Raw genomic sequence first — 26,007 nt, 5'->3', positions numbered from 1 at the left:
CAGGAAAAAAAATAAAGGGGGGAAGAGAGCCTCTTAACTGTGGCGCTGTGCTGACTCTGTGACCCCAGGGTGCTAGGGCAGAGCTAAGGAACCAGAAAACTGGAACCACTCTTGTTTTCCGGCTTCCAGAAGAATGGTGAGTTATTTAAGAGTGCTATCGAGCCTTCAATAAAGATTCCTTCAGTGAGCTGGAGGCTCTGCGACCAGCCGCGGGCAGGAGTCAGGTGACAGCGCCCGGCAGCCTCACAGGAAAGTCAGGGTGAGTCTTAGACAGCAATCTTGGTCAGGTTACGTTTGAATTGCTGATGAGCTAGCTGCTCAGAAGCAGAGAACTAGGAGGTCGCAGAGACCGATCCCGATCCCTCCGGTTGACGAGACCCGGGCGGACAGTAGGCTTGCGGACCTGCGCACATTGAGCAGACGGTGGAGGTAGCGCTGATTGTAGGCCAACAGTGAAATCCAGTAGTTTCCAAAAATTAATACCAGCAGGAAACATAGTCTTGAAGGCTATGTCTACATCAAACTCGCAAGTGAAGTCGGAGAGTCCAGGATATCTTTTGGCGCTCACAGCAATCCTGCAACCTGGAGTTACCCAAGAAATTTCTGAAACGCATGCTCCGCCTGCACTCCAGGTAGGGGAGCCTGTCAGGGCTTTGTGGGGTAACCCTCCAAAGGGCAGTTGGGCTGCTTTGGGGTCTGAAATCCGAACCTTCTGATGGCATTGGTGTGTAAGCGGCTCGCCCGCCTTTAACGCGCAGCTAGCTGGTGATGTGGGAACCCTCAGGGTGGGCTGCACCGTGGAAAACAGATCCAGGGCAGATGCTTGAATATCTTTACAAATCCACCCCCCCCCCTTGTTTAGTGAGGATGAAAGTAGGATGGAGTCAGTTAGCACTGTTTGCCAGGAGCCAAATGCTAACAAAATAGAGAACAGGGGCGTGGGGGTGGGAGGGAAGCTCTCACTAAAAAATTCAGTAAAATATGAGGAAGAAAATGGCAGTTAGCACAGAAAATATTCTCAGATCTCAGTGATGGATGCAGAGTGAGGGCACTAGCAGGGATAGTCTGAGAGTCAAAAGCAAAAAAGAGTTTTGTTTTGTTTTGTTTGTTTTACAATTGCTTTGAGGAACTGACGTTTTGTTTGTTTGTGTTTGTTTGAGACAGGGTTTCTCTGTGTAGCCTTGGCTGTCCTAGACTCACTCTGTAGACCAGGCTGGCCTCGAACTCACAGAGATCCTCCTGCCTCTGCCTCCCGAGTGCTGGGATTTAAAGGCTTGGGCCACCGCATTCTTAATTGATGCTTTGGGTGGTCATACAATGTTGTCTGCCCTCCACCCGTTTTTATGTAGCGACCGACGGCAGGAGCATTAACAATTTTGCAACATCCGCTCTCCCCATCCTAAGAGAGGACAAGGGTGAGACTGCTAGATCACCTGTGAGGTTCTTAGCTTGAGTTGCTCTCATCAACACGATTAAAGATGTATTAAAAGATGTATTAAAAAGAGGTTGGGTGTAGTGGCCTTTAATTCCAGCACTCAGGAGGCAGAGGCAGGTGGACCTTTTTGGACCTTGAGACCAGCCTGGTCTAGAGTGACTTCCAGGACAGCCAGGGCTCTCTTACACACACACACACACACACACACACACACACACACACACACACACGTATTAAAAGGCCTGCTGGGTGGCTCAGTGATAGAATGTATGCTCAGTGAGCATGCACTGAGTCCCTAAATTGGCAGTTGGCTGACTCTTTCCTAATCCGGGGGTTTGAATGAGGCCACAACAGCCTTTCCTTCCCTCCCTCCCTCCACAAATACGCTGCGCAGTGAGTTTGGCGGTTTTTTCCTTTAATTGCATATTAGGAAATTTTGTGGGCTGGCAAGATGAAGGCTCATTTGAAACTTTTAGCTCTGAGATGGCTCCTTTATTTTCCCTCGCTAATACGGACAAATCTACCCGGACCTCTACACTGCCTGTCAGGTGGAGACATCTATTTTGGGAAACAACGTTGACTATTTTTAAATAGTTTTCAGGCATTTCTGAATCAGAGGCGTGGATCTCGACAATCTGCTGCTTGGGAGAGTAAACAAAAGTCCCGGAGCAGCAAGAGAAATGTCAACAGAAGCGCCTTGGGTCCAGGGCTTAAAATCCTGTGGTGCTTTCCAGTCCCTAAAATGCATTTGCATGACACTGGCCATTTGTCTCAGTGCGGAGGTGAAAGCTCGCCCTCTCTCTCTCTCTCTCTCTCTCTCTCTCTCTCTCTCTCTCTCTCTCTCTCTCGTTTCATCCCAAGTCCCCCTGCTTCATTGGTGCTAAATAAAGTGTTAAGTGTGGGAAGGACCCACCGTGTGCGGAACCAGAACTGACAGCTGCACATATTTACAAAAATGGCCACATGGCCGTGCCTTCAGCTTAGTGTGCTTTAACTGACTGCAGAGTAAGTAACAAAGGGGGAACTGAGATGCCGGAGAAACCTGAAGCTAAGTCAGATAATGAGAACTTACCCTGTGGCTCCGGCCAGAGCGGGAGAGGAATCTGGGATCTCCCTGAGATAGCGAGCCCTGAAACTTAATGCCCCCCACCCCCACCCCCAGCCCCCCTCCTACCTCCCCACCCCCCACCCCACCCCCGTAAGGAGTCCTTGCCATGGGCGAGTCTAGTGTTAAAGTAGCTCTGTGCTGACAGAGTTCCTATGGGCTAAATACCATCTCACAGACAGGAACATCTGCATATGTTCCTGTCTGTGAGTTTAATGTATGGATAAAATGTGTAACTACAGATATATGTGTGCATATTTAGACTTTTAAAACATAGGAAGGGAAGTCTAAGTTGGCAGAAAATTATTCTCAAATTGTTTATCTGTATCCTTACTTATTTATCTATCGGATCGATTTGTTTTTGAGGCACACTCTTATGACACCGAGGCTGACCTTAAACTTCTGTGTAACTGAGAAGGATCTAGAGTTGCTAATCCCCCTGCCTCCACCTCCCAAATGCTGAGATTACAGGTATGTGCTACCACACCCGGCCTGCTTGCTCTTTTCTTTTTTTCAAGTGCATTCCTGCACAACACAAAAGCAAGTGTTTATAAATGGCACGCAGCATACAGAAGAAAGGCCAGTCTAGGTAGGAACACGTCTGGCCAAAAGAACCCAACTAATAGGAAATACTACAACTTTTCTGTGTATGGCGTTTTTCTTGTTTTGCTTCTGAGACAAGGTCTCATGTAGCTCAGCTGGGCCAGACTCACTAGGTGGCCAGTGATGACCTTGAACACCTTTTGTCACCACCCTCCAAGTGCTGGGATTACTGGTTTGATCCACCACACAGCAGGATTTCAGGTGACCCTGGCTTTTTGCCTGTGAAGCTGTTCCTGGTCCATCCATCCTGAGTTGACATCACAGGACCCAAGACTGAGCTGCGGTGCTAAGATTAGCTTTTCTAACTTGGCAGCACCTCTGACGTTTCTGGGTCCATCACGTTCTTCATTTCTGTTTCTATTGGAAGTTGGAGAGTCCCATCCTGGCCATGAGAGATTAGGATCCCCTCCTGAGGTTCTTAGTCTTACCCAAAAAAGAATCTAAGAACCCACTGTCTAATATTAGAATACAGGTGCTGGTGAGATGGCTCAGCAGCTACCAGCGTGCACTGATCTTGCAGAGGACCTGAATTCACTACCATCACCCATATCAGGTGGGTCATGCCACCTGAAGCTTCAGCTCTCGGGGATCTGACGCCCTCTTCCGGACTCTGAAGGCACCTACATGTGTGTGCACATACCTACATGCAGATGATCCTATGTATACATGTAAATTACATTAAAAAATAAATTCTTAAGATAAAATTAGAAGGAATGGAGAGATGGCTCAGAGGTTAAGAGCACTGTCTGCTCTTCCAGAGGTCCTGAGTTCAATTCCCAGCAAGCACATGGAGGCTCATGACCATCTATAGTGAGATCTGATGCCCTCTTCTGGTCTGCAGATGTACATGCAGATAGAGCACTCATACATAAAATAAATAAATATTTAAAGACAAAATTATTCACAGACAGACAGACAGACACACACACACACATGTGTGTGTGCGCGTGAGAGCAATTCCTTTGTTTTTGGTTTGGAGCCGATTCCTGATGGAAACTAGCCTTAACTTTCAGTCCCCTGTTTAAGTTTTAAAAGTGCTAAAAATCAGTGACGTATTAAGTAATGAACTCTCTGAAGTGATACAGGTGTTATAGTAGCAGGCTTTAGTGTCTAGTGAGAAGGGCTCACATGAGCAGATTAGATTTCACTTTAAAATGCATTAAGTGACATAAGTAAGCACGAACAACTTCAACTGTCGCTTAAATTGGAGTGACAGTTACAGATCAGCCAGTGAGAAAAAAAATGTGATTTAAAGAATACAAGGCACCAGGCGGCTGTGGAGCACACCCTTAATCCCAGCACTCGGGAGGCAGAGGCAGGCGGTTCTCTGTGAGTTCAAAGCCAGCCTGGTCTACAAAGCAAGTCCAGGACAGCCAAGGCTACACAGAGAAACCATGTTTCAATAGTAATAACAGCAACAACAACAACGATGATGATGATGATGATGTCAGATTTTTCTATGTGAGCAGAAATTTATACAAAGAAGTAGACAGTGTTAGTCTTGGAACTGTTTTCTTGCTTAACTAGTAGAATATTTAGTTGTGTATTATAAAAAATTAGGACATAATTCCAATGATAATTCCTTATGAGGAGAGCGGCAGATGTGATATCCTGGTGGGAGCTGCAGAGAACTGCCAGGTGGAATCCGAGTTTAAGCCACCTGTATCATTTTACATGCTCCTGTAGGCATATTACAAGGGCAATAAAACAACTGAATTGTTTTCATTTCTGACATCTCGCTGTGCTATATAGTATAGGCCAAGCTGGAACTCTTGTCTCTCTTGTGTCAGTCTCTCTAGTGCTGGGATTACCGGCCTGGGCCACAAGCCAGGCAGTAAGAACATAGCCAAGCTGAGCACGGTGGCACACATGCACCTTCATCCCAGCGCTGGGGAGGCAGAGGCAGGTGATCCCTAGTTTGAGGCCAGCCTGGTCTACATTGAAAGTTCTAGGACAGCCAGGGTTGCATAGTGAGAACCTGTCTCAGAAAAAGTAAAACAAATAAAATAAAGGTGTGTCTAAAATATAATTTCAACCTGTAAATATAAAAATATCAAGGTGAAATTTTCTTTCTTTCCTTTTCCTGCATCTTTGAAGCTTTGGATGCATCCTGCATGTAAAATGCATCTTAGTTCAGACCAGCCAGGTTTCTCGTGTGTAAATTATGCATGGCTGGTGGGCATTGCACTGGACTGTGTAGCTCTCCGGAGGGGAGCGCTTGCATCTCAAACTGTTCGAAGCTCCACTAATTAAAACTTTCAAAACATCACACTGGGGCGGCCCACGGGCTGCCAGCTAGTTCTCTGTTCTCAGCCGTTCGCATTAATCCAGGTAAGGGCCTCTCACCCACCCAATATGTTACATTAGGTTTGGCTAAGGATAGTAGAGTATCCATTTCTCATAAATAAAAACATATTTATGAGTGTTTTCGCTTCATGTCTGGCACTATGTGCCTGCAGTCCCCGCAACAGCCACAAGAGGGCGTCAGATTCCCCTGGAACTCAAGTTACAGAGGTTGTAAGTCATCCTATGGGTGCTGGGAATCAAACTCCGGTCCTCTGCAAGAGCAGCAAGTGCTTTTAACCACTGAGTCATTTCTCCAGCCCCTAAATGTGTCTTTAAGTTTGTGAGCTACGTTACACATAAAAGTCCACCCCCTGGTTTCCCTTGGTGCCTCTGTGTGGCCATAGAATACACAGACCCTAGGGAAGGCTCTGCAATGCAGCCTTTTACTACTGTGGCTTTCAGCTCCCCACTCTTTTTTACCAGTCCTCCTCCCCATAACCGGTCGCTCTCTGTCCCTGCTCCCCGAGGACTGCAGGCTTCTCGAGGGCAGGACCTGTGTTGCTGTCTAGCTGTCCGTTGTATCCCAGCACGTAGTGTCCTGGCCAAATAGAGACCTACCAAACCAAATAACTTAAAAATCCAAGAAGGATGCGTTTGGTAAGGAAGCGGAAATTTTAGAATCTTGTGCGCTGCTCTTAGGAATTTTAAATGCTAGGGAAACCTGTCTGCCAGTTCCTCAAAAATTAAAAATAGAACTACCTTGAGATCCAGCAATTCTATTCCTATTTAAATTGTGTATGTAGATCTGTCTGTGTGTGGGTCTGTGCGCATGCGCCCACAGAGGCCAGAAGACATAGCCTGGGGCTGGAGCTACCCAGGTCCCCTGGGAGAGCAGTGTTGCGCTCTTAGCCGCCAGCGGTCTCTTCATTCTATTTTGTGTAACTGAAATAAGCATTGCAGACAGCAGCCAATATTCACGAGTCTACTCATAAGGGGTGCCCAGGGCGGTGGGATTCACGTGGGTGGGCGGCTGCCAGGGATGGGGATAAGGCAGCGAGGCGGGGCGGGGGGAGGAAGGAGGGGGAGGGGCTTAGTTAATGGGCGCAGAGCTTCCGGTTTGCGGATGGGGTGGCCATGAGGGTTGTAGAACAGTGTGACTGCCATCAATCTCACTGAGCAGATACTTAACAATGGAGGCTCCTAACAGGACTGAGTGAACTTTCCTAAGGCTACCGTATTGTGGTCTGTAGCTCTTAAAACTAGGTCCCGGCTCTCCATAGCACTATTTGAACTCATACCACATGGGCACAAGCCCATGCCGTTCTGGATGGACCACTTTCTCACTGAGGATCCACCTCCATCCTGTGTTGTTTCACGGGCACCGACTCAGCAACCAATAAGGCTAAGTAAGGTGATGAGGTGAAATGGGCTTGGTAAAAGTACTGGATTCACCTGGACTGGACTTACTGCATGCATGCTGGAAAAATAATGATGTGTTAATTGTGATTTTAGAATGCCCTGATAAGGAGGCAAACATACAAACGTACTTGATTGAAAGGAAGCTTTTGTTCAGTTAAAACTACTGAATGTAAATGTTTGTATGTCATAGAGCGTCAGTTTCTTATGATCTTTCTGTGCATTTAATTTAGATATGATGTTTTTATTAATCGAAAATTTCTTTTTTAAAAATATTTTTATTCAATTTTAATTTATGTGCATTGGTGTGAGGGTGTCAGATCTTGGAGTTACAGACAGTTGTGAGCTGCCAAGTGGGTGCTGGGAATTGAACCCGGGTCCTTTGGAAGAGCAAACAGTGCTCTTAACCACTGAGCCAACTCTCCAGCCCTAATCGAAATGTTCATACATATAACACATAGTGATCATAGTCACATGTTCCCTCCAAGCATGCCTTCCCTATGTCATGCTGTCTTTTTTTTTTTCTTTTATAACCTACCAAGTCCAATTTGTGGCTGCCCATGCTGGGTGGGACCATGCAAAGATCAGCACCCTGAAAGCAATCTGACTTTGTCCTAGCTGTCAATAGCTCCTCAACTGGGGATTGGGAGGCTCCTGAGCCCCTCTGCCCTGAAATGCTGACTGGCTTGGTTTTATGGTTGTATGCAGACAGTCATAGCTGCTGTGGTTTCATGAGTGCAGTGGTCCCATCGTGTCAGTGAGTACAGTGGTCCTGTCGTGTCTGAGTGCAGTGGTCCTGTCGTGTCAGTGAGTGCAGTGGTCCTGTCGTGTCTGAGTGCAGTGGTCCCGTCGTGTCAGTGAGTACAGTGGTCCTGTCGTGTCTGAGTGCAGTGGTCCTGTCATGTCAGTGAGTGCAGTGGTCCCGTCGTGTCAGTGAGTGCAGTGGTCCCGTCGTGTCAGTGAGTACAGTGGTCCTGTCATGTCAGTGAGTACAGTGGTCCTGTTGTGTCTGAGTGCAGTGGTCCCATCATGTCTGAGTGCAGTGGTCCTGTCGTGTCAGTGAGTGCAGTGGTCCTGTCGTGTCAGTGAGTACAGTGGTCCTGTTGTGTCTGAGTGCAGTGGTCCTGTCGTGTCTGAGTGCAGTGGTCCCATCGTGTCTTGAGTGCAGTGGTCCTGTCGTGTCTGAGTGCAGTGGTCCTGTCGTGTCAGTGAGTGCAGTGGTCCCGTCGTGTCAGTGAGTGCAGTGGTCCTGTCGTGTCTGAGTGCAGTGGTCCTGTCATGTCAGTGAGGGGAGTGGTCCCATCGTGTCTGAGTGCAGTGGTCCTGTCGTGTCAGTGAGTACAGTGGTCTCGTCGTGTCAGTGAGTACAGTGGTCCTGTCGTGTCAGTGAGTGCAGTGGTCCTGTCATGTCTGAGTGCAGTGGTCCTGTCGTGTCAGTGAGTGCAGTGGTCCCGTCGTGTCAGTGAGTACAGTGGTCCTGTTGTGTCTGAGTGCAGTGGTCCCATCGTGTCTGAGTGCAGTGGTCCTGTCGTGTCTGAGTGCAGTGGTCCCGTCGTGTGCCGATGTCACATTATCATTGGCCATTGCGTAGTTAATTATCCTCTGCACTTTGCTCATTTGTGAGTCTGTGTACTGCTTTTTCCCACATAAAAAACATCTCCGCATTGATCTATGAATAGAGATAAGACTTTAGAGGGAATTTGATACTATATCCATTTTGCAAAATAATTGCCGTAGCAGCACTGCCCCCACTTCTGAGCCAGGGTCACTAGTGGCCTTTCCTGGCTCTTGGCTCTGTGGATGTCTGTTATTCAAAGTGCCCAGATTTCAATAATTAGAGAGAACGCCGTGTATGGTTTATGTCTTTGCTCTCTCTCTGCTGTGTTGTGGGTTCCTCATGGCTTCTCCTTCTGTCTCCTAAAATGTCCTCTCTGGCTCAGCTCAGCGTCTTACGGCTCCACCGTCAGTAACTGTCTTTCCTAACCTGCTCCCATCCTACTCCAACCCAGGCAATCTCCCTCAGCCTTGGCTGGTTTTTTTATATCCTCTCTTGTTCCCAGAATTCCAAGAGGCAACCAGCACTGAAGGGCATAGGGTCTTTTGAAGGTCCAGGCACACAATAAATCAGACTATAGGCATGACTATTTTTTTTTAACCTTCAAAGAACTGCCTTAGTAGGAAAGTACAACTCTCCGTTTCTGTCACATGCTGTCAGGAGTTATAACTGTCCAGGAATGCTTTATCCTACAAGAGAATGCAAACAAGGCTCCCTCCCAGCTCTAAATACATACATGGCCTAGGTTATCTACTCTCCAGTTTCCAAAAACGGGCAGAGTGCATGTTTGCAAGCACCGGTGAATGGCAGCTTCTTCCATTGTCTGCTAGCTTTGTTGTATCATTCACATGAGCGATTCAAGATGGATTGTTAGTGTTGAAGTAGAAGACACAGCCATAATGATCAATAAGATGATATATATGAAAAACAAAGCTTAGTTTGTGGAAAGGATGCTAAGGCATAATTAACAAAAAATACAAAAGCAAAGGTAAAGGCAACTGCACATAATTCAATAAGAGATGATGATGATGGTGATGGTGGTGGTGATGATGATGATATATACCTGCAGCAAAACCAGTAAATATTGGGTGCATTTACGTATTTCACATTGATTTAAAACTCTTATCTTCTGTATTAGTTACTTTTCTGTTTCTGTGACAAAACACCATAACCAAGATCACTTATAACAGAAAAAATTTGCTTGGGTGTATGGCTCCAGAGGTTAGGGTCCATGATGGCTGACCAAAGGCCTGGCGGCAGAAGCAAGAAGCCAACGGCTCATATCTTTACCACAAGCACAAAGAATAGGGAGATGCTTTTAGCTCTCAGAGCCCAGTGGCACACTTCCTCCAAGAAGGCCACACCTTCTGAACTACCTCAAACACTGCCAACAACTGGGGACCGAGTATTCAAATCTGGGGGACTATGGGGCCATCTCCAAACCACCACAGCACCCTAATAAGACACTGAGAGATAAGATCAATGGCATGATGGGATTTGTTTTGTTTGGGTTGGGTTTGGGTTTTGTTTTTTGTTTTTTGTTTTTTGTTGTTCGTTGTTTGTTTGTTTGTTTTTGAGATGGGGTTTCTCTGTGTAGCCTTAGCTGTCTTGGACTCACTTTGTAGACCAGGCTGGCTTCAAACTCAACAGCAATCCACTTGCCTCTGCCTCCCAAGTGCTGGGATTAAAGGCGTGCGCCACTACTGCCCAGCTGGACAAGATGTTTTTCAGAAAAAAAGAAATGTAAATGGCTAATAAGTATGGGGGCAGGGACCCTCATGCCTTTCAGTAGTTGAAAAACTAAAATAAAATGAAGACAGAGTCAGGCTGGGCATGGTGGTGCACGCCTTTAATCCCAGCACTCAGGAGGCAGAGGCAGGCAGATCGCTGTGAGTTCGAGGCCAGCCTGGTCTACAAAGGGAGTCCAGGACAGCCAAGGCTACACAGAGAAACCCTGTCTCAAAAAACCAAAAAAAAAAAAAAAAAAATGAAGACAGAGTCTTTTTTATTTTTATTTTTTATTTTTAGATCAGTCTTCGATTCTGGGCCAGATTTCTGCACTGCTGGGGAGGGGTGTGTGGCGTGAGGATGCAGCCTTCCTAGGTTATTGAGGAACAGGCTCTAAGAGCTGGAAGTGAGGGAAAGCGGTGCAGGAGAGAGGCTCGCAGGCCTCTGAGCTCGGAGGTAATTAGCAGAGCCGTGGGCCTTGTGTGTAAAGGTTTTCATGGCAGGCGTTTGCACTGGGCGAAAGCTGAAGGCCAAAGAAAGTGGCCCATGTAAACCACACTGCTACTCAAGATGAGCAGTTTCGATGCTGTGGGGGTAAGAGCACACACAGCTCTGGCAAAAGACTCAAGTTGGCTTGCCAGTACCCACAGCTCTTGGGGATCCGATGATCTATTCTGGCCTCTGTGAGCCATATGCAAACACACACACACACACACACACACACACAGAGAGAGAGAGAGAGAGAGAGAGAGAGAGAGAGAGAGAGAGAGAGAGAGAGAGTTTTAAATAATTATCAGCATTTATCTAAATGTATTCACCATTTAGTGAAGGTTTTAATACATATTTAAATAAGTAGGAAGCAGGCTTCCAAGCTCCCCAATAACTGAAAGCTATGGCTGGTTCCCACCTCTTAGAGGCGCCCTCACTTCCAAATATTGCCTCCCTGGATATCAGCTGTTCAATACTTTGGTTTTCTGTTGACATTTAAAATCCAAACTATAGCCTGGTGGTGGTGGTGCACCTACCCACCCAGCACTTGGGAGGCAGAGGCAGGCGGATCTCTGAGTTCAAGGCCAGCCTGGTCTGCAGAGAGAGAGTTCCAGGATAGCCAGGGCTACATAGTGACACCCTGTCTCAAAAAACCAAACAAATCCAAATTATATAAAGGAGACAAAGTGATACATCCATCAGCTGTGCTGGTCTCCACAACCAAGCCATGTTGCTTTGAGCAAGGGCAGAAGAGCTTGTGTGGTCATCTGAATTGGCAGGAACGTAGCTGACAGCTGAGGTAGAGCAGGAGACCTGCACCACCGCTGTGTGTGCCCCACTGACACACTAACGCGGCATCCGTTGTGTGTGCCCCACTGACATGCTAGCGCGGCATCCTCTTGCGGTGTGTATGCCCTGCTGACACACTAATGGGGCATCCTCTTGCAGCTAGAAAAACAGTAACTAATAACTAATGGCCCAAGTGCCCCCAGACACCCAGTGTAGTTAAATCCTGGCACAGCCTCCTGGGGAAAAATACTTCTATCTTTTTATAGAGCAAGAAACTGGGGCCCAGAAATATTAACTACCGGTAAGTGATTTTTCCCAAGTCACATAGCAGTTATGAGCCTCCGGTCTAAGCTCCTTCACACTGTGAGTTATTAATTAATTCATGCTCGTGGCTGCCTTGTTTCTACACATTGTCAGGCGTAAAGAATCAGAGACCATCCTAGGCTCCCTTAACCTAAGAGTGCACGGTGCACACACTCAGGGAGTGAATGCCGTGGGGCAAACCGGAAGCTTTCCAGGACTTGAGGAAAGGTCTTACTTGCTTTGATAGTCATCCAGACCCATGCTAAGGAGAAAGGCAGCACATGTCACACTATCCCAAGCCCTTCCAAAACACAACAGGCCTGCGCTGGCTGAAGTCTCACACTTAGGCCCTACCTTGTAGACTTCAGGTGTCTCTAAGCTGAACTCACACAGCTAGTCCCCTACTTTGCAGAGTCAGGGTGTCTTTTTAAAGAGTCAGGGTGAATGAAGCCTTTTAAAAACATCACTCTTTCTAAGCCTGAACCCTTGCGGGAGGAGGGAGTGTGTATGGCTGGATTCTGATAGAATTGGCGCCATAACGAGCCTGTTTGAAGGGGTGCCAGACGGACAGACGCTTGCTCTGTCACAAGCCCAGAGATAAACTGGTGAGCGGGGTGAGCGTGCAAAATGGTATTTGATGGGAATTGGAGTCTGCGCAGAGTAACAGTGTAAGCCGTGTCTCTCTCCATCACACACCCTCGCACCCTCACTCACACCGGGGCGGGGCGGTGCCGAGAGGCCCTTCTCATTCCTCCCATAGCATGCAGCATGTTTAAACAGTGCATTAGCGTGGAAGGGAGGGAGGGAGGGAGGGAGGGGGACAGACACACAACCCGCTCTCTCCTCCCGAGTAAATCTCAGCTCTGGAGACCAGACTCAGAGAACCACACTCTTTAATTACGGTGCAAGGGTAACTGTGCTGCCCCGGTGCTGTTCTCTTGTTCTCTGCGTTCTTGGGAGGTGAGTGGGTGCCACCCTTGGGCTGGCTCGCCCTCCCCTCCCCCTCCCCCCCCTTCCCCTATCCTCCCCACCCCCCCATTCCTTCACCCACCCAACCCCGTCTGCTTCACTACTTGCTGAGGTTAAGGCTCAGAGAAGCGTGCCTGGCCTGGCCTGAGCTCACAGGTCCAAGGCCTTTTACCCTGGAGCCAGGCTTCTTGCCTCTGCAGTCCGCTCTCTTGGCCACAGAACTCCATGCACGGGTCTCCCTGCTTTGTCCCCCCAGGTCCCCAGTGTTTGATCTGATTATTTTTGACGAGACTTGCCGGCTTTAACATCTTCTCATTGTCATTTATACAACACGGAAAACACAAGCAGAGATCGTTTTTTGCTCGTTGGGGTGTCTCGCACGGTGCTGCTAGCGAGGCATGCCACCTGCACGCAAGAAGCAGGGAGTGCCTTTAGTGAGAGCTGGGGACGCTCTGGGGCGTACAAACGTGCCAAAGGGCAGATCTGAGAAAGGGTGGGATCTTGGGTTCATTTGAATCAGGCAGTCACGCGGCCCAGCAGTCCCTCTCTGGATCTTTCCCCGAGAGCCCCTGCTGCTCTGAAGTAGTGAGGAATGTCCCACTTTCCTCAGCATTCTTGCTCACAGTGTAGCCTTACTTACTGCTCCCTCCTCCAGACTGTTTCCTGTGCCAGTGTCACGGCTTCCCCGGATCAGGGCCACCTCCACCTCCTCTCATAGTCACACTGGGGATCTCATCGGTGTTGGCTGTTCTTGTATGGTGCAGATTGACACGCCACACGGATTTCAAACACTGTGCGAAATGCCCGCCACAGCTATCACTTCTGCCAGGGATGCCCTGTCCCCTGTCCCTCGGTCAGTCTTGTCCCTCTGTCTGTCTCTTCCATCTAAGAGGCTGCTTCCCCCCACAATATGACCTCTCAGGACATGACCAGTGACAAGAGCTTTAGGTTCGTGTCCTGACCCAGTTTGGATCCAGTTTGGACAAGCGAGCTGTCTTGAGAATGAACCCATTCCTGGAGCTCCTCCTGTTTGCCGCCCTTACAAAACACATTTCTGGGTGAATCGCTCAAGATTCTTTTGTTTGTTTGTTTGTTTGTTTGTTTGTTTGTTTTTGTTTTCTGAGACAGGGTTTCTCTGTGTTATGTTGGCCATCCTGGACTTGCTTTGTAGAGCAGGCTGGCCTCGAACTCACAGCAATCCACCTGCCTCTGCCTCCCGAGTGCTGGGATTAAAGGCATGCGCCACCAAGCCCAGCTAGCTCAAGATTCTTATATTTTTCTCCTTAACCATCTCCTAGCCACCCAGTCTGAGCTACATTGATACAATGCTTCGTTCATAATTCTATCAAAATAATTGTCAATAAGTTTAGTGATGGGTGGGGGCCGAGGGAGAGAAGCTGGACCCCCGATTTGTGAGTATAGTTATCAGCCATGTCCAGCAAACAGCCCTACACAGGATGTCTAACCCGGAGTAAGCTTGTCCTGAGGTCAGCTTGGATGTACACACAGCCTAGGAGCGAGACCCTCAGATGGCACGGATGCCGCTGCCCCCACCCCCTCTCACAGCAAAGATCTTAGTGAGTCTGCGAAGTTGTCTTTGCAGCTTGCCTCAGAAAGCCACAAACTCTTGCCCACCCCCTCCCCAAAAAGAAAATCATAGGTTTTCTAGAAAAAAATACCAACGTCATATTGCCTGCTGCTGCAGCCCTAGGAGGTAAAGTCCCCTGGGCCGCTGTGGGGAGGAGACTCCGATACTGTCCCTGGCGTATCCTGACGGGCCTAGTGCTCCATGGCCACTGCCAAGGGCAGGAGAGCTCATGTCTCTCGCTGGAAATAGAAAGGCTACAGAGAAGTGGCCCTGCGTTTCCCAGTGTAGCCCACTGCCAGTCAAAGCTTTGCTGGCTCTCCCAGGATGCACCAGAGGTGGTGGCATGGAGCTGTCCCTATTCTCTGCCTCACACTCTGCCACACCAGCTTTGGTGGCGTGGCTATCTAACGCCACCCACATGGTGACCGAGTGTTTTCCTACCGCCTGCTGTGGAAAAGATGCAGGAAGCCATTTTAAATACCGCGTGCATGGCCCCTGGGAACAGAGGAGACCCCTCTAGACCTGTCTCCTCCCAACCCAATCATCAGGCGCTTCTGCCCTGCCTTCCATCTGATCATGGTTGACTTTTGTTGACTCCCCCAAAGAACTTCCAGCTTTCAGATAAATTACTAGGTGCAACCTGAGGCCACCACGCTCAGCCCGGGACATTATGCTCCAAAGTCAGCACACAAGGCACGTGAGACGGCGTCCATTCCTCCATGGGGCCTAAGCCCAGGTTGGGTCAGTCCAGTTGGGCAGACTTATAAACATGCAGGTAAGGGGACGGATCTCACCCCAAGTCCTCCAGGTTTCTCCCAAGTCACTTTTACATTTCTCTTCATTTCATTTCATTTGGTAAATTGTTTGTCCCTGATAACAAGCTGCTCATGAGTAAATATTTGAAGAATTTTTTCTTCTAATTTTCCACACAGACATAACTTATAGAGTATAAAAATCATATTTTTTTCCAGAAAAGGGTGCAGAGATATCATCTGTAATTTGGCTGGTGCTGTTAGTCTCATAAACCAGGAAGTCTCCAAGCACAGTGTCATCCACATGTATGGCGAGCCACAGTTAGGGCCGATTCACTGCCTTTAATGAGAGAGTAGAACAGAGCAGAAATGAAGGGGGAAAAAATAGGAGAGCTTTATGCCTCCAAGGCTACGTGTAGCTTCGTGATGCTCTCAGCTCTGCTGTACGTTTGCACATGTCTCTCTGTGTGTGCACACGTGTGTGCTCACACACGCATGCTCGTGGGCCTCGGTGGAGCAAAGGCTGAGTGCTGCCCCTGGAGCCGGCACCCTCTGTCCCTGCTTCTGCTGGGCACTTTGCGTGCCGCTCCTCTTTCCCCAACTGAACTTTCTAATAGATTTTTTTTTCTTTCCTCGGAGCCAAGTTACGCATTCCTGACTGGTTGTGCCATCTTTGGGCCCTTGTTTTTTTCATTCTTACAAGATGAGAGACGAGGGGAATTTCGGAGATAGCGACGGACAAACACTGGATAAACGGCATGCGGTGCATGGCTCCCGCTTGCATGTCCTGTAACAAATGATGCCTGCTACTAGTCTTAAATGTTGCTCAACTTAATGTAGTATCTCTGCTGTCCGTTTGCATGCCTGTGACCCCGGGTGAGGTGGGCTGGTGCTGTGCACGGAGCCCTGATGGCGACTTGCAGACCACTGTCTGCCTTTGAGCGAGCTGAGAGGCCGATGTGGCGAGGCCTCGGCAATGCTGTGGGATATGATGCAGAATAAATGGCCTCACAGCTGCATTTCTCTTGAGGAGCGGTGCTGGTTGGACGAGAAACACCACCAGTGTTCTTGGGTTTAAACGCTTGGTCCACAGGCGATGGTTCTATTTAGGGAGCTTGTAGAGGTGTTGAGGTGCAGCCTGGCTGGAGGAAGTGCGTCACTGGGGGGCTGGGCTTTGAGGGGTTTTAGCCCCACCTCACTTCCCGTTGCCTCTCTGTGGAAAAGGATGCAGTCAGGCAGCTTCCTAGTTCTGCTTCTTTGCCATGATGTCCCGCCATTATCACCTCTCTCCCAACACCCACCCTTTCTTCCGTAAGTTGCTTTGGGTCACGATGTCTCATCCCCGCTACGGAAGAGCAGCTGATACAGGAGCCCGTTAGCAACGTGCGGCCCAGTGGTGTCCGCGAACAAACGCCTGAATGTTTGTAAATTTGGCCGGACGGCTAAATGTCGTCTAAGTGCCAGGCGCCGAAGCCCGTGTCCACCGAGCTGCCGGCGGTGTGCGCAGATGAAAGGCTCGGGTGCCAACCCTCTTTTTAGTTCCTAGCTGTTAAGTTACTGTCAGACATAGCAACTCGTTTCCTTAAGACAGAGCTCAGAGTTGAAGGGAGGTGAGACGAAATGGAATGAAACGGAGCCAGCTTTCCAGCCCTTATACTTAAATATTAATAGGTACTTGGCATAAAGCGGCGTACCTCGTTTCCTGACCCTTCGTGGTAGGGGCAGGCTTCCGGTCCGACATGCGCTGCTAAGCCTCCGCTTGATTGTCTTTGTCTGGTCATCGCGTCTCCAGGTCCTGATGAGAGAGTGACAGGTCAGTGTGGCTCAAAAGGTGTCAACAGATGGGGACAACCCTGCTTCACCTGGATTTCTGGCCAAGTCTCCTGATCTACATAAAATACAAAAGTGAAAAAACACATTTTTTGGTTTTTCCAAGACAGGGTGTCTCGGTATATCCCTTGGTTGTCCTAGACTTGCTTTGTAGACCAGGCTGGTCTCGAACTCACATCGACCCACCTGCCTCTGCCTCCCAAGTGCTGGGATTACAGGCGTGCGCCACCACGCTAGGCTGAGAGAACACATTTTTAAAGCTTATATAATTAAACAAAGGACAACCCGTAACTGCCTGTAACTCTAACTCCAGTTCCATGGCTCCACTGCCTTCTTGTGGTTTCAGCAGGCACCAGCTATCATATGTGCATGCCCCCATGCACTCACACACACATACGTGTGCACACATGCACTTACACACACATACATACCCCCATGCACTCATACACACGTACATACCCCCATGCGCTCACACACACACACAGACACACACACACATGTCCATAAATGCATACATGCCCACACATGCACTCATACATACACACCACACACACATGCACTTACATATATACATATCCTCACCCACAGACACACATGCAAGCTCATGCCTACACACACACACACACACACACACACACACAAGCAAGACACACATGCACTCACATACACATACCCACTCACAAACACACACACACACACACACGATTTAAAAAAATAAAATAACATTTTAGAGGTTTAGAAGAATAAGAACAAGAACAAGAAGGATTTGTCTAAAAATAAGGCTACATGAAAATGTTCTGAAAGCCCAGTAGCATCCCCAGTTTCACAGGGGAGGCCGTGGGTTCCCCAGCCCACGTCTGAGACACATTCCTGTGCAGTGATGTCTCTTATAAAGCAGCTCAGAGGAGACTGTGAGACACACTGGGGGCATTAGCAGGACCCTGAGCACATCCGTCTCTTAGTGGCCAGGTGAATGTCATGCAAACCACACAGACAGGAGCTGAGACACTAAGACAGACAGACAGGAGCTAAGACACTAAGACAGACAGACAGGAGCTGAGACACTAAGACAGACAGACAGGAGAGCCTTCACATTGAGAGGTTACACCTTTTTTTTTTTTTTTTTTTTTTAGACAAGGCCTGCTGGGTAGCTCTTCCTGACCTCAAACTGAGCAGGAGTCCTTCTGCCTTGGCCTCTGAGTGCTGGGTTAACATCTACACAAAAATTAAATAGTAGATGATTTCTCATGAGCAAAGTAACATCTTTAAAATTTGCCAAAATTGCACAAAGAGATGCTTGCTGAGGGCTGGAGAGATTGCTCAGTGGTTAGAGCACCGGCTGCTCTCACAGAGGACCCGGGCTCAGTCCCAGCACCCATGTGGTGGCTCACAGTTGTCTGTAACCCCAGTTCCAGGGCATGCACACGGCATACATACATACGTGCAAGGCAATCACTACATGTAATATTTAGGAATAAAAAATTCTGAAACTCTCTTCCATCAGAGGAGCAAAGTGGCACCGTCCACCGAGCCAGGCAGGCCCGTACCCTGGTCCATGTGCATGACCCTGGAGAGGTTGTAAATGCTCTAGCCTGTGACTGACAGTTCTCACTGAAGAGAGCACTCCAGCCCTGGAGGCAGCCAGGCTGTCCGTCCAACAGCACAGAACCATAGCCTTGAGAGCAGACTCCACCCTGGAATCCTGCAGCCTCAGAGCTACTTAAGTGACTGGTCCCTGGGGACTTCTGGGAGCTGAATGCCACAGGCGAACTTTCTCCTGACCTGGCATGGTTCTGCGAAGAGATAATTTTAGACCTCAAACTTTGACCGAGTAAATGGGAGAATGATGTAAATTTAAAAAAAAAAAAAAACAAGGAGGAAGGAACTGACGAACAAAAGGAAGTGACAGGATTTAAATCTCATGTCCTCTAATGGACCGTTTAAAATTCCTTGGTAATTGATAGTGGAGAAGCTGGGTAAGCTGGGTGGTGCTTTAATTTGTGAAGCCCCAAGGGCTAAGGACTGCTACATAGTTGGTGCATATTTGAAATCCACTCTAATTACATTTGGCTTTGTCCAGAGAGCACTGGACCCTTGTATAACTACCTGCCCTGAGGGCATTGATTTACTGTGGCAACTGTGACAAATAGTGTAAAACAACAGTGTAAATTCCTTTTAAGTTTGGGAGGTCAAAGTGGATCTGCTTGATCGGGTTCCTTCTGAAAGTCCTAAGCAAAAGCGCCCCCCCCCACTCTTGTGTCTCCAGGTGGCCGCCTGTGGTTGGGGGGGGTGGTCCCTGGTGGCTTCCAATCCTGGCCTCTGCTTGCATAGCTGCATCGCCCCCTATGGCTCTGACACACACTCCCACTCCATTTTGTAAGGTCAGGACCTTTGGGGGTTTTTTAGTTTAGGACACACCCAAAATAATCCTGGGCAACCTCCCCGGGGTTTGCAGTACCCTTAACTTTATGAGCAGTGCCATTTGCCACATAAAGTACTATGTCCCCATGATCTGGGGATTAGGATGTGTTAAACCAGCAGCCTGGACTCAGTGGGAGGTTCCATAAGGTCAATGGGTCCTTGCATGGAATTCTGTGGTTTAGCACATGTATATGTGATAAAGAGTAGATCCAAGCATCGAGTGTGTCCTGGGGATCGAACTCAGGTCGCCAGGCTTGGCGGGACATACCTTTACCTGCTGAGCCATCTCCCTGGTCCCTACTCATTATTCTGCTGGCTTGACACATTATCCACTGTCTCTCAGGGCCCACCGCCCACTGGGGGGCCTCCGTAAGCACCAAACCTTTCCACTCAGCCCTCCTGTGACGAGGCTTTGGGTCTTGCGGCTGGGGTGGGAGGGAGGGCTAGCCCCAGCTAAGCCAGCTGCGTCGCGTTCCTCTGGAACCGATCTTCCACTCAGAGTTAAGCTTCCGGCTCCTCTCAGAACAACCGCAGTCTTCTCCCTGGGGAATCTGTGAGCTGTAGCTTCGGGACGAAGAGACCTTCGGTTTCTGTTAGCGTGTGGCCACAGAGCCCCGCGGGTTCTCTGTATAAAGTCAAGAAATAAAAGCTGGCAGCTTCGCTCCCAGAAGTGGGGCCCCTGGGGCAGGCTGGACCCTGTCCTCTCTGGGGCCCCGTCACCTTTCCTAGGATTCGGTCTGCAGCACCCGCCACGCCCACCCCAAGTGCCCACCGTAGGCTGTAGGTTTCCAGTCTCGTTCACGTCAGACAAGATCCAAACTCCGAAACCTTCTGACCCACGCAGCCATTATTGCTGTGTCTGGTTCTGAAGACGTTTGTTTTCTGCAGATCTATTGCTTCGCTGCACCAGTGGCCACTCTTGACATTTCCCCCCGTTTTCCTAATGCACAGACGTCTTAGAGCCCAAAGTTGCCTTCAAAGTTTTCCTTATAACTGTGCTGTGTTAAATAATTGCGCGGTAAATATTTACCAATGATGACATATTGGGAAAATTTGTGTCTCGCAGAGGCATAAGTAGATAAGATTTATTCCCTAAAATAGATATCATCAAATGGCCTGTTCAAGTCAGTACCGTACAGGACAAACAACACCACGGTTTTTTTTTTTTTTAGAGTCTGTTCAGACAAGATGGCTCTGCAGATTGAAAGCTCCCCCCACCCACACCTCACAGGCTCCACTGTGGCTGTGGAAAGGTCTCAGGCAAGTGTGCCAGCCTAGTGGAGATGCAGGATGCATGGCTTTGTGGGTTTGATACGGTCTGACTCCCCTATCTTCATCCTTGCCTCACCCCTGCCTCTCCATGCCTCACACCTGCCTCTCCGTGCCTCACTTCTGCCTCTTCGTGCCTCACCCCTGCCTCTCCGTGCCTCACCCCTGCCTCTCCTTGTCTCACCCCTGCCTCTCTGTGTCTCATCCCTGCCTCTCCTTGTCTCACCCCTGCCTCTCCATGCCTCACCCCTGCCTCTCCATGCCTCACCCCTGCCTCTCCATGCCTCACTCCTGCCTCTCCGTGTCTCACCCCTGCCTCTCCTTGTCTCACCCCTGCCTCTCTGTGTCTCATCCCTGCCTCTCCATGCCTCACCCCTGCCTCTCCTTCCTCACTCCTGCCTCTCCGTGACTCACCCCTGCCTCTCCGTGCCTCACCCCTGCCTCTCCGTGACTCACCCCTGCCTCTCCGTGCCTCACCCCTGCCTCTCTGTGCCTCACCCCTGCCTCTCCGTGTCTCGCCATAGTTCATCTTCTTCAGATGTTAACTTGACTGACTGGAGCCACCATATCACATTCTTCATCTTTCCCCGAACGCTGCCCCTCCCGGAGAAAACTCTTTCTGCCTAAACGCGCTTGCCTTTCTATGCCCAAAGAGGCAATCCTTAGGCAGCATGGTGGTGCACACCTAGAGTTCCAGACTATCCCAGGCTGTGTTGGCCCCATAGTGAGTTCCCAGCCAGCCTCAGACACAGAGCAGATACATAACAAGACTCTTCCTTAAAATAAACAAAAATTCTGTTTTCATCTCTTGTAAGAAAAAATTTTACAATTTCACGTGTCCTTCTAAGTTAAGGACAATGGTTTCCCCACAAGTGATACAGAAAAATTAGACCTGTGATTTCGACTTTCTGTGTGCACATAGTCACATGTACATACATGCATGCACACACACATATGCACACATGCATGTAGACACATACATACATGTCCAACACACAGACATGCACACAGACACAGGCTCATATGTGTATGCAGGCACAAACATTCATAGATACTACTCAAACACACATACACATATATAGTTGCACATATACACACAGACACATATCTGCCCTTACACACACACACACACACATACACACACACACACACACACACGCACGCACGTGCGCATGTGCGCATGTGCACAGGCATATATATATGCAGACACAGAAATATGCATGCATGCATGCACACATGTATGTAGATACACATGCAAGCACACACATACTCAAACACATATACATACCTGCCCATATGCACACAGACACATACTTGTGCACACACATATGCATGCATGCACATACATGTACACACCCAAATGTATGTATGTGTCACACTTATACATGCCCTTGCCCTTGATAAATTCTCTAACTTAGAATTCTACCTCTGTGAAATGGTTAAAAATCAAAGCTTCACAGACACTCACCTGTAGGAACCCAGCCAGAGGCCACCACGGGCTGCAAGTAGAGCAAACCTTTGCTCATTAGTGACGCGTGTCAGCTAACACCTAGATATTGTTTGGTTTGCACCACCGCTTGCATTGATTTGCTAAACTACAGTTCCGAGTTACTCTGGGTAACGCAGAGATTGAAGGGATAGTTCTATTTATTATGAGCTCCTCATGCATCAAACTGAATTGTGTCTTTGTGTCAGATTGATAATCCACAAATCAAAGCTGTAGTGGGAGGCATCACTCGGGGAGACCAAAGCCATCCATACACAGACGCACACAGAGAACTGTGTGCTCGGGACAGATGACGTCAGCGATCAGCACAAGTCTGGTCAATACAGCTTCTGACCTCGTGAGCTGCAGCGTTTGGGGCTCCTTGTTCTGAGATGAGAACACACATACACACACACACAGACACACACAGACACACACACACACACACACACACACACACACACACACACACACCACAGAGAGCCAGAAGAGCGCTTCCTTTTAGAGCCTCACAGGTCCATTTGTCCAACAATGGGGATGGCATACATGTTTGTGTGTGTGTCTGTGTGTGTCTGTGTGTCTCTATGTGTGTCTGTGTGTGTGTGTCTGTGTGTGTGTCTGTGTGTCTCTATGTGTGTCTGTGTATCTGTGTGTGTGTGTGTGTCTCTGTGTGTATGTCTGTGTGTGTGTCTGTGTGTGTGCCTGTGTGTATGTGTCTGTGTGTGTCTCTGTGTTTGTCTGTGTGTGTCTGTATGTGTGTATGTATGTGTGTGTCTGTGTGTCTCTGTGTGCATCTGTGTGTGTGTCTGTGTATCTGTGTGTGAGTGTCTGTGTGTATCTGTGTGAGTGTCTCTGTGTGTGTCTCTGTGTGTATGTCTGTGTGTGTCTGTGTGTGTGTCTGTGTCTCTGTGTGTGTGTGTGTGTGTGTGTGTGTGTGTGTGTGTGTATGTGTGTGTGTCTGTGTATGTGGACAGCGCAGTGTTAGGGCATGATGGGGATTGGAGTCTGAACATATGGTTTCAAGTCCACGCATCTCTCAGTCGCTGTGAGCTTCAGCCTCTCTGAGCCTCGGCATCACAAGCACAGGATGAGAGGGGCAGCCACCTCGAGGCCTGAATCCAGCATCCAACAGTGTGTGCAAACATACTTCAGGAGTGGTGAGACCCCGTGAGATGTGAGGCTCTCACTGGGAGCTTCCACCGTTATATGGAATTCTTGCTCTCCGGTGAGAGCTGAGGAAGTAGGGGGCGAGGTACATTTCACTTACTCTCTACTTAAGGATGGGCTTGAAAACATAAACAGTAAAGCTTACCTGGCCTGATGACACACGCAGGTGATCCCAGCACTCAGTCACCGGAAGCAGGGGAGGCTAGCCTGGGCTACTTTTGAAAAATGGGGAGGGTAGAATGAGGGCTGGAAAGATTGCTCAGTACTTAAGAGCACTGGCTGCTCCTGCAGAGGACGCAGGTTGAGCTCCCAACACCCACGTGGCAGCTGGTACCCATCTGTAACTCCAGTTAAAGGGCATCTAACACCTGCTTCTGGCCTCAGACACCATATGCATGTGGTTCATATACATACATGCAGGCAAAACACATACAAACACATACATCTAAAAACAATTATAATAAGCACAAAGGCTGTTTTAATTTTGTTTGTTTGTTTGTTTTTTGGATTCTTGTTTTGTTTTTTGTCTTTCGAGACAGGGTTTCTCTATGTAGCCTTGGCTGTCCTGGACTCACTTTGTAGACCAGGCTGGCCTCGAACTCACATCGGCCCGCCTGCCTCTGCCTTCTGAGTGCTGGGATCACAGGTGTGCACCACAATGCCTGGCATAAATTTTTTTTTTTTTTAGTATTTATTATTTTACATTTAGTTACATGGGGGTATGTACATGTGAGTGTAGGTGCCTGTGGAGACAAGGGAAGCTGCAGTTACGGGCTGTTGTAAGCCACCTGAAATGGGTATTGGAAACCAAACTGGGGTCCTCACAGGAGCAATGTGTTGCCTTAACGGCTGAGCCATCTCTCCCAGCCCCAGAGGATGCTTTTAAAGGAGGCTTTGGAAGGAACCAAGGAAGCATACTTTGACAGAAGGCTCTTCAACTAGAAACACGTTAGAAAACCTGACTAATGGCTTAAACAAGTTCTCCGACGTTTCTCCTCTGTGAACATGTCTCTTAGGTAACGTTTCTGCTCCCGTCTCAAAACGAGATGAGTTCTGAACTCCTCCTCATGTCCTCGCTGCTCAAACTTGGCAGCTGAGGTAACTGTCAAGCAGAGCAAATGAGCGCTCGCCTCTCTCCCTTCTCCGAGCGTGGGAGCCGGTGTATTAATGCTGACTGGGGAGGTGGCTGCAGTGTGGGGGTTCAGTCAGGATAAATGGGGTGGGCGCTGAGCAGGGACGGTCCATGGCTGGGCCAGCTCAGAAGGACCGTCTTCCTGAATTCAGAGGCAAGAAAGGAGGCACTGCCGGCAACTCTGCTCAGTGTGGAATGTTCCAGGGCTTTTTAGCTGCAAAGGCGGTGCTGCCTCAGAAGATAGTTGTCTGAGTAAAAGCAGAAAGTGCGGGCGTTCTTGGCTTGGACAGAAGCACCCCCAACAGTTAACAGCAAGACTGGACGCCGCGGGGCAGACGCGAGGCTGACGCTCGTTACCATAGGAAAGTGGGGACTATCAGGATCGCTGACACTCAGTGCTGGCGACCGACTGGCTTTCAAGTGTCCTCAGGGAACACTGTAAAAGGGACAGGCAATTGTCGATACTCATGTGGCCTCTCTTAAGGGGCGTTAAACACCCTTGACATTGAATAAGCAACGGAGAAGAAAATGAAAGGCAAGGAATGTTGATAAACCAACTTCCAATGTGGGTGTTGCAGTGTGTGGTTATACCCGAGTGCGTGCGCCTGCTTTAGTTTGGCTATAGAAATTGTGTTGGCTGATCTCGCAACTATTTATTGTACCGGGAAGAGGGAACCTCAACTGAAGAATCGCCACCACCGTCAGATTGGCTTGTAGGCATGTGGGCGTGTGGGCGTGTGATTGATGTGGGAGGTCCACTGTGGGCAGTGCCGTCCCTAGGCAGGTGGGCCAATCAGAGGAAACAATCCCAGCGTCCCTGGATGTTAGAAAGCCGAGTAAACCCTCTCCTCCCTGAGCTGACTTTAGACAGTATTTTATCTCAGCAGCAGTCAGCAAACCCGGATGGAAATAAGCTTCACCGGGCTTAGGAAAGCGAAACAAAGTACCGCGACGTATTCAGCGGCGCTTGACTAGAACCTGAGTGGTCTAGGGCTGCTTTTATTCTGTCGTTGTTCTGCGACATGTAGCCCAGGCTATGTACCCTTTGGCAGTCTGAAGCACCCAGGTCCCCAGCCTTTGCCTCGCAGGCGCTGGGCTTACAGTGGGCTGCAGCAGCCTGCTAGATTTGAGGCGTAATGCAGATAAGCCCCCAGGGGTGGCTAAGTGGTTCTCTACTGACCGTCCTCATCTGACCTTTGGACTTCTTCTTGGCCATCTTTTCTTGGAAGATCTGTCCCTTCTTTGTATATAATTCGCTTCTCAGAGCTGCCTCTCCGAAAAGCAGCCTGAAGTACTTGCTTGCCTATGACGTCAGTCAGCTTTCTCTGGCCACCTGTTTAACATTTTCTTATCTCTTGATTCATTATTACTTTTTGGTTTGTATGTGGGCCCAACAGCTGTACTGTCATGACCTCATCAGTCTTTCTCACCACTAAATTGCTAACTTCGGGACTTGGAGCTCTTGTAAAAAGCCACTTTGAGCAGTGAACAAACCATTTTAAGCAACAAGAAGATCCGTTCAGCCATGCGCAGCGGCACATGCCTGTAATCCCAGCACTCGGGAGGCAGAGGCAGGTGGATCTCTCTGAGTTTGAGGCCAGCCTGATCGACAAAGCAAGTCCAGGACAGCCAAGGCTACACAAAGAAACTTTGTCTTGAAAAACCAAAAATAAAAGAAGAGACT

General features: G+C 48.9%; 1 protein-coding gene across 1 annotated transcript in view; it reads left to right on the top strand.

The window, feature by feature from the left end:
- Positions 1 to 512: 512 nt before the first annotated feature.
- The window catches only part of FRY (FRY microtubule binding protein), a 360,844-nt gene continuing 335,349 nt past the window's right edge, over positions 513 to 26,007 (top strand). The window contains exon 1 of the mRNA XM_084763560.1: positions 513 to 632. Coding sequence (XP_084619686.1) covers positions 613 to 632 — 20 coding nt within the window. The 5' untranslated portion in view covers positions 513 to 612. The remainder of the gene's footprint in view (positions 633 to 26,007) is intronic.

This window comes from Acomys minous (genome assembly GCF_964271855.1).
Source record: "Acomys minous genome assembly, chromosome: 16".
Classification (NCBI taxonomy): domain Eukaryota; kingdom Metazoa; phylum Chordata; class Mammalia; order Rodentia; family Muridae; genus Acomys; species Acomys minous.
The sequence above is the reverse complement of the archived record's forward strand: the minus strand, read 5'-3'. Positions and strand labels throughout refer to the sequence as shown.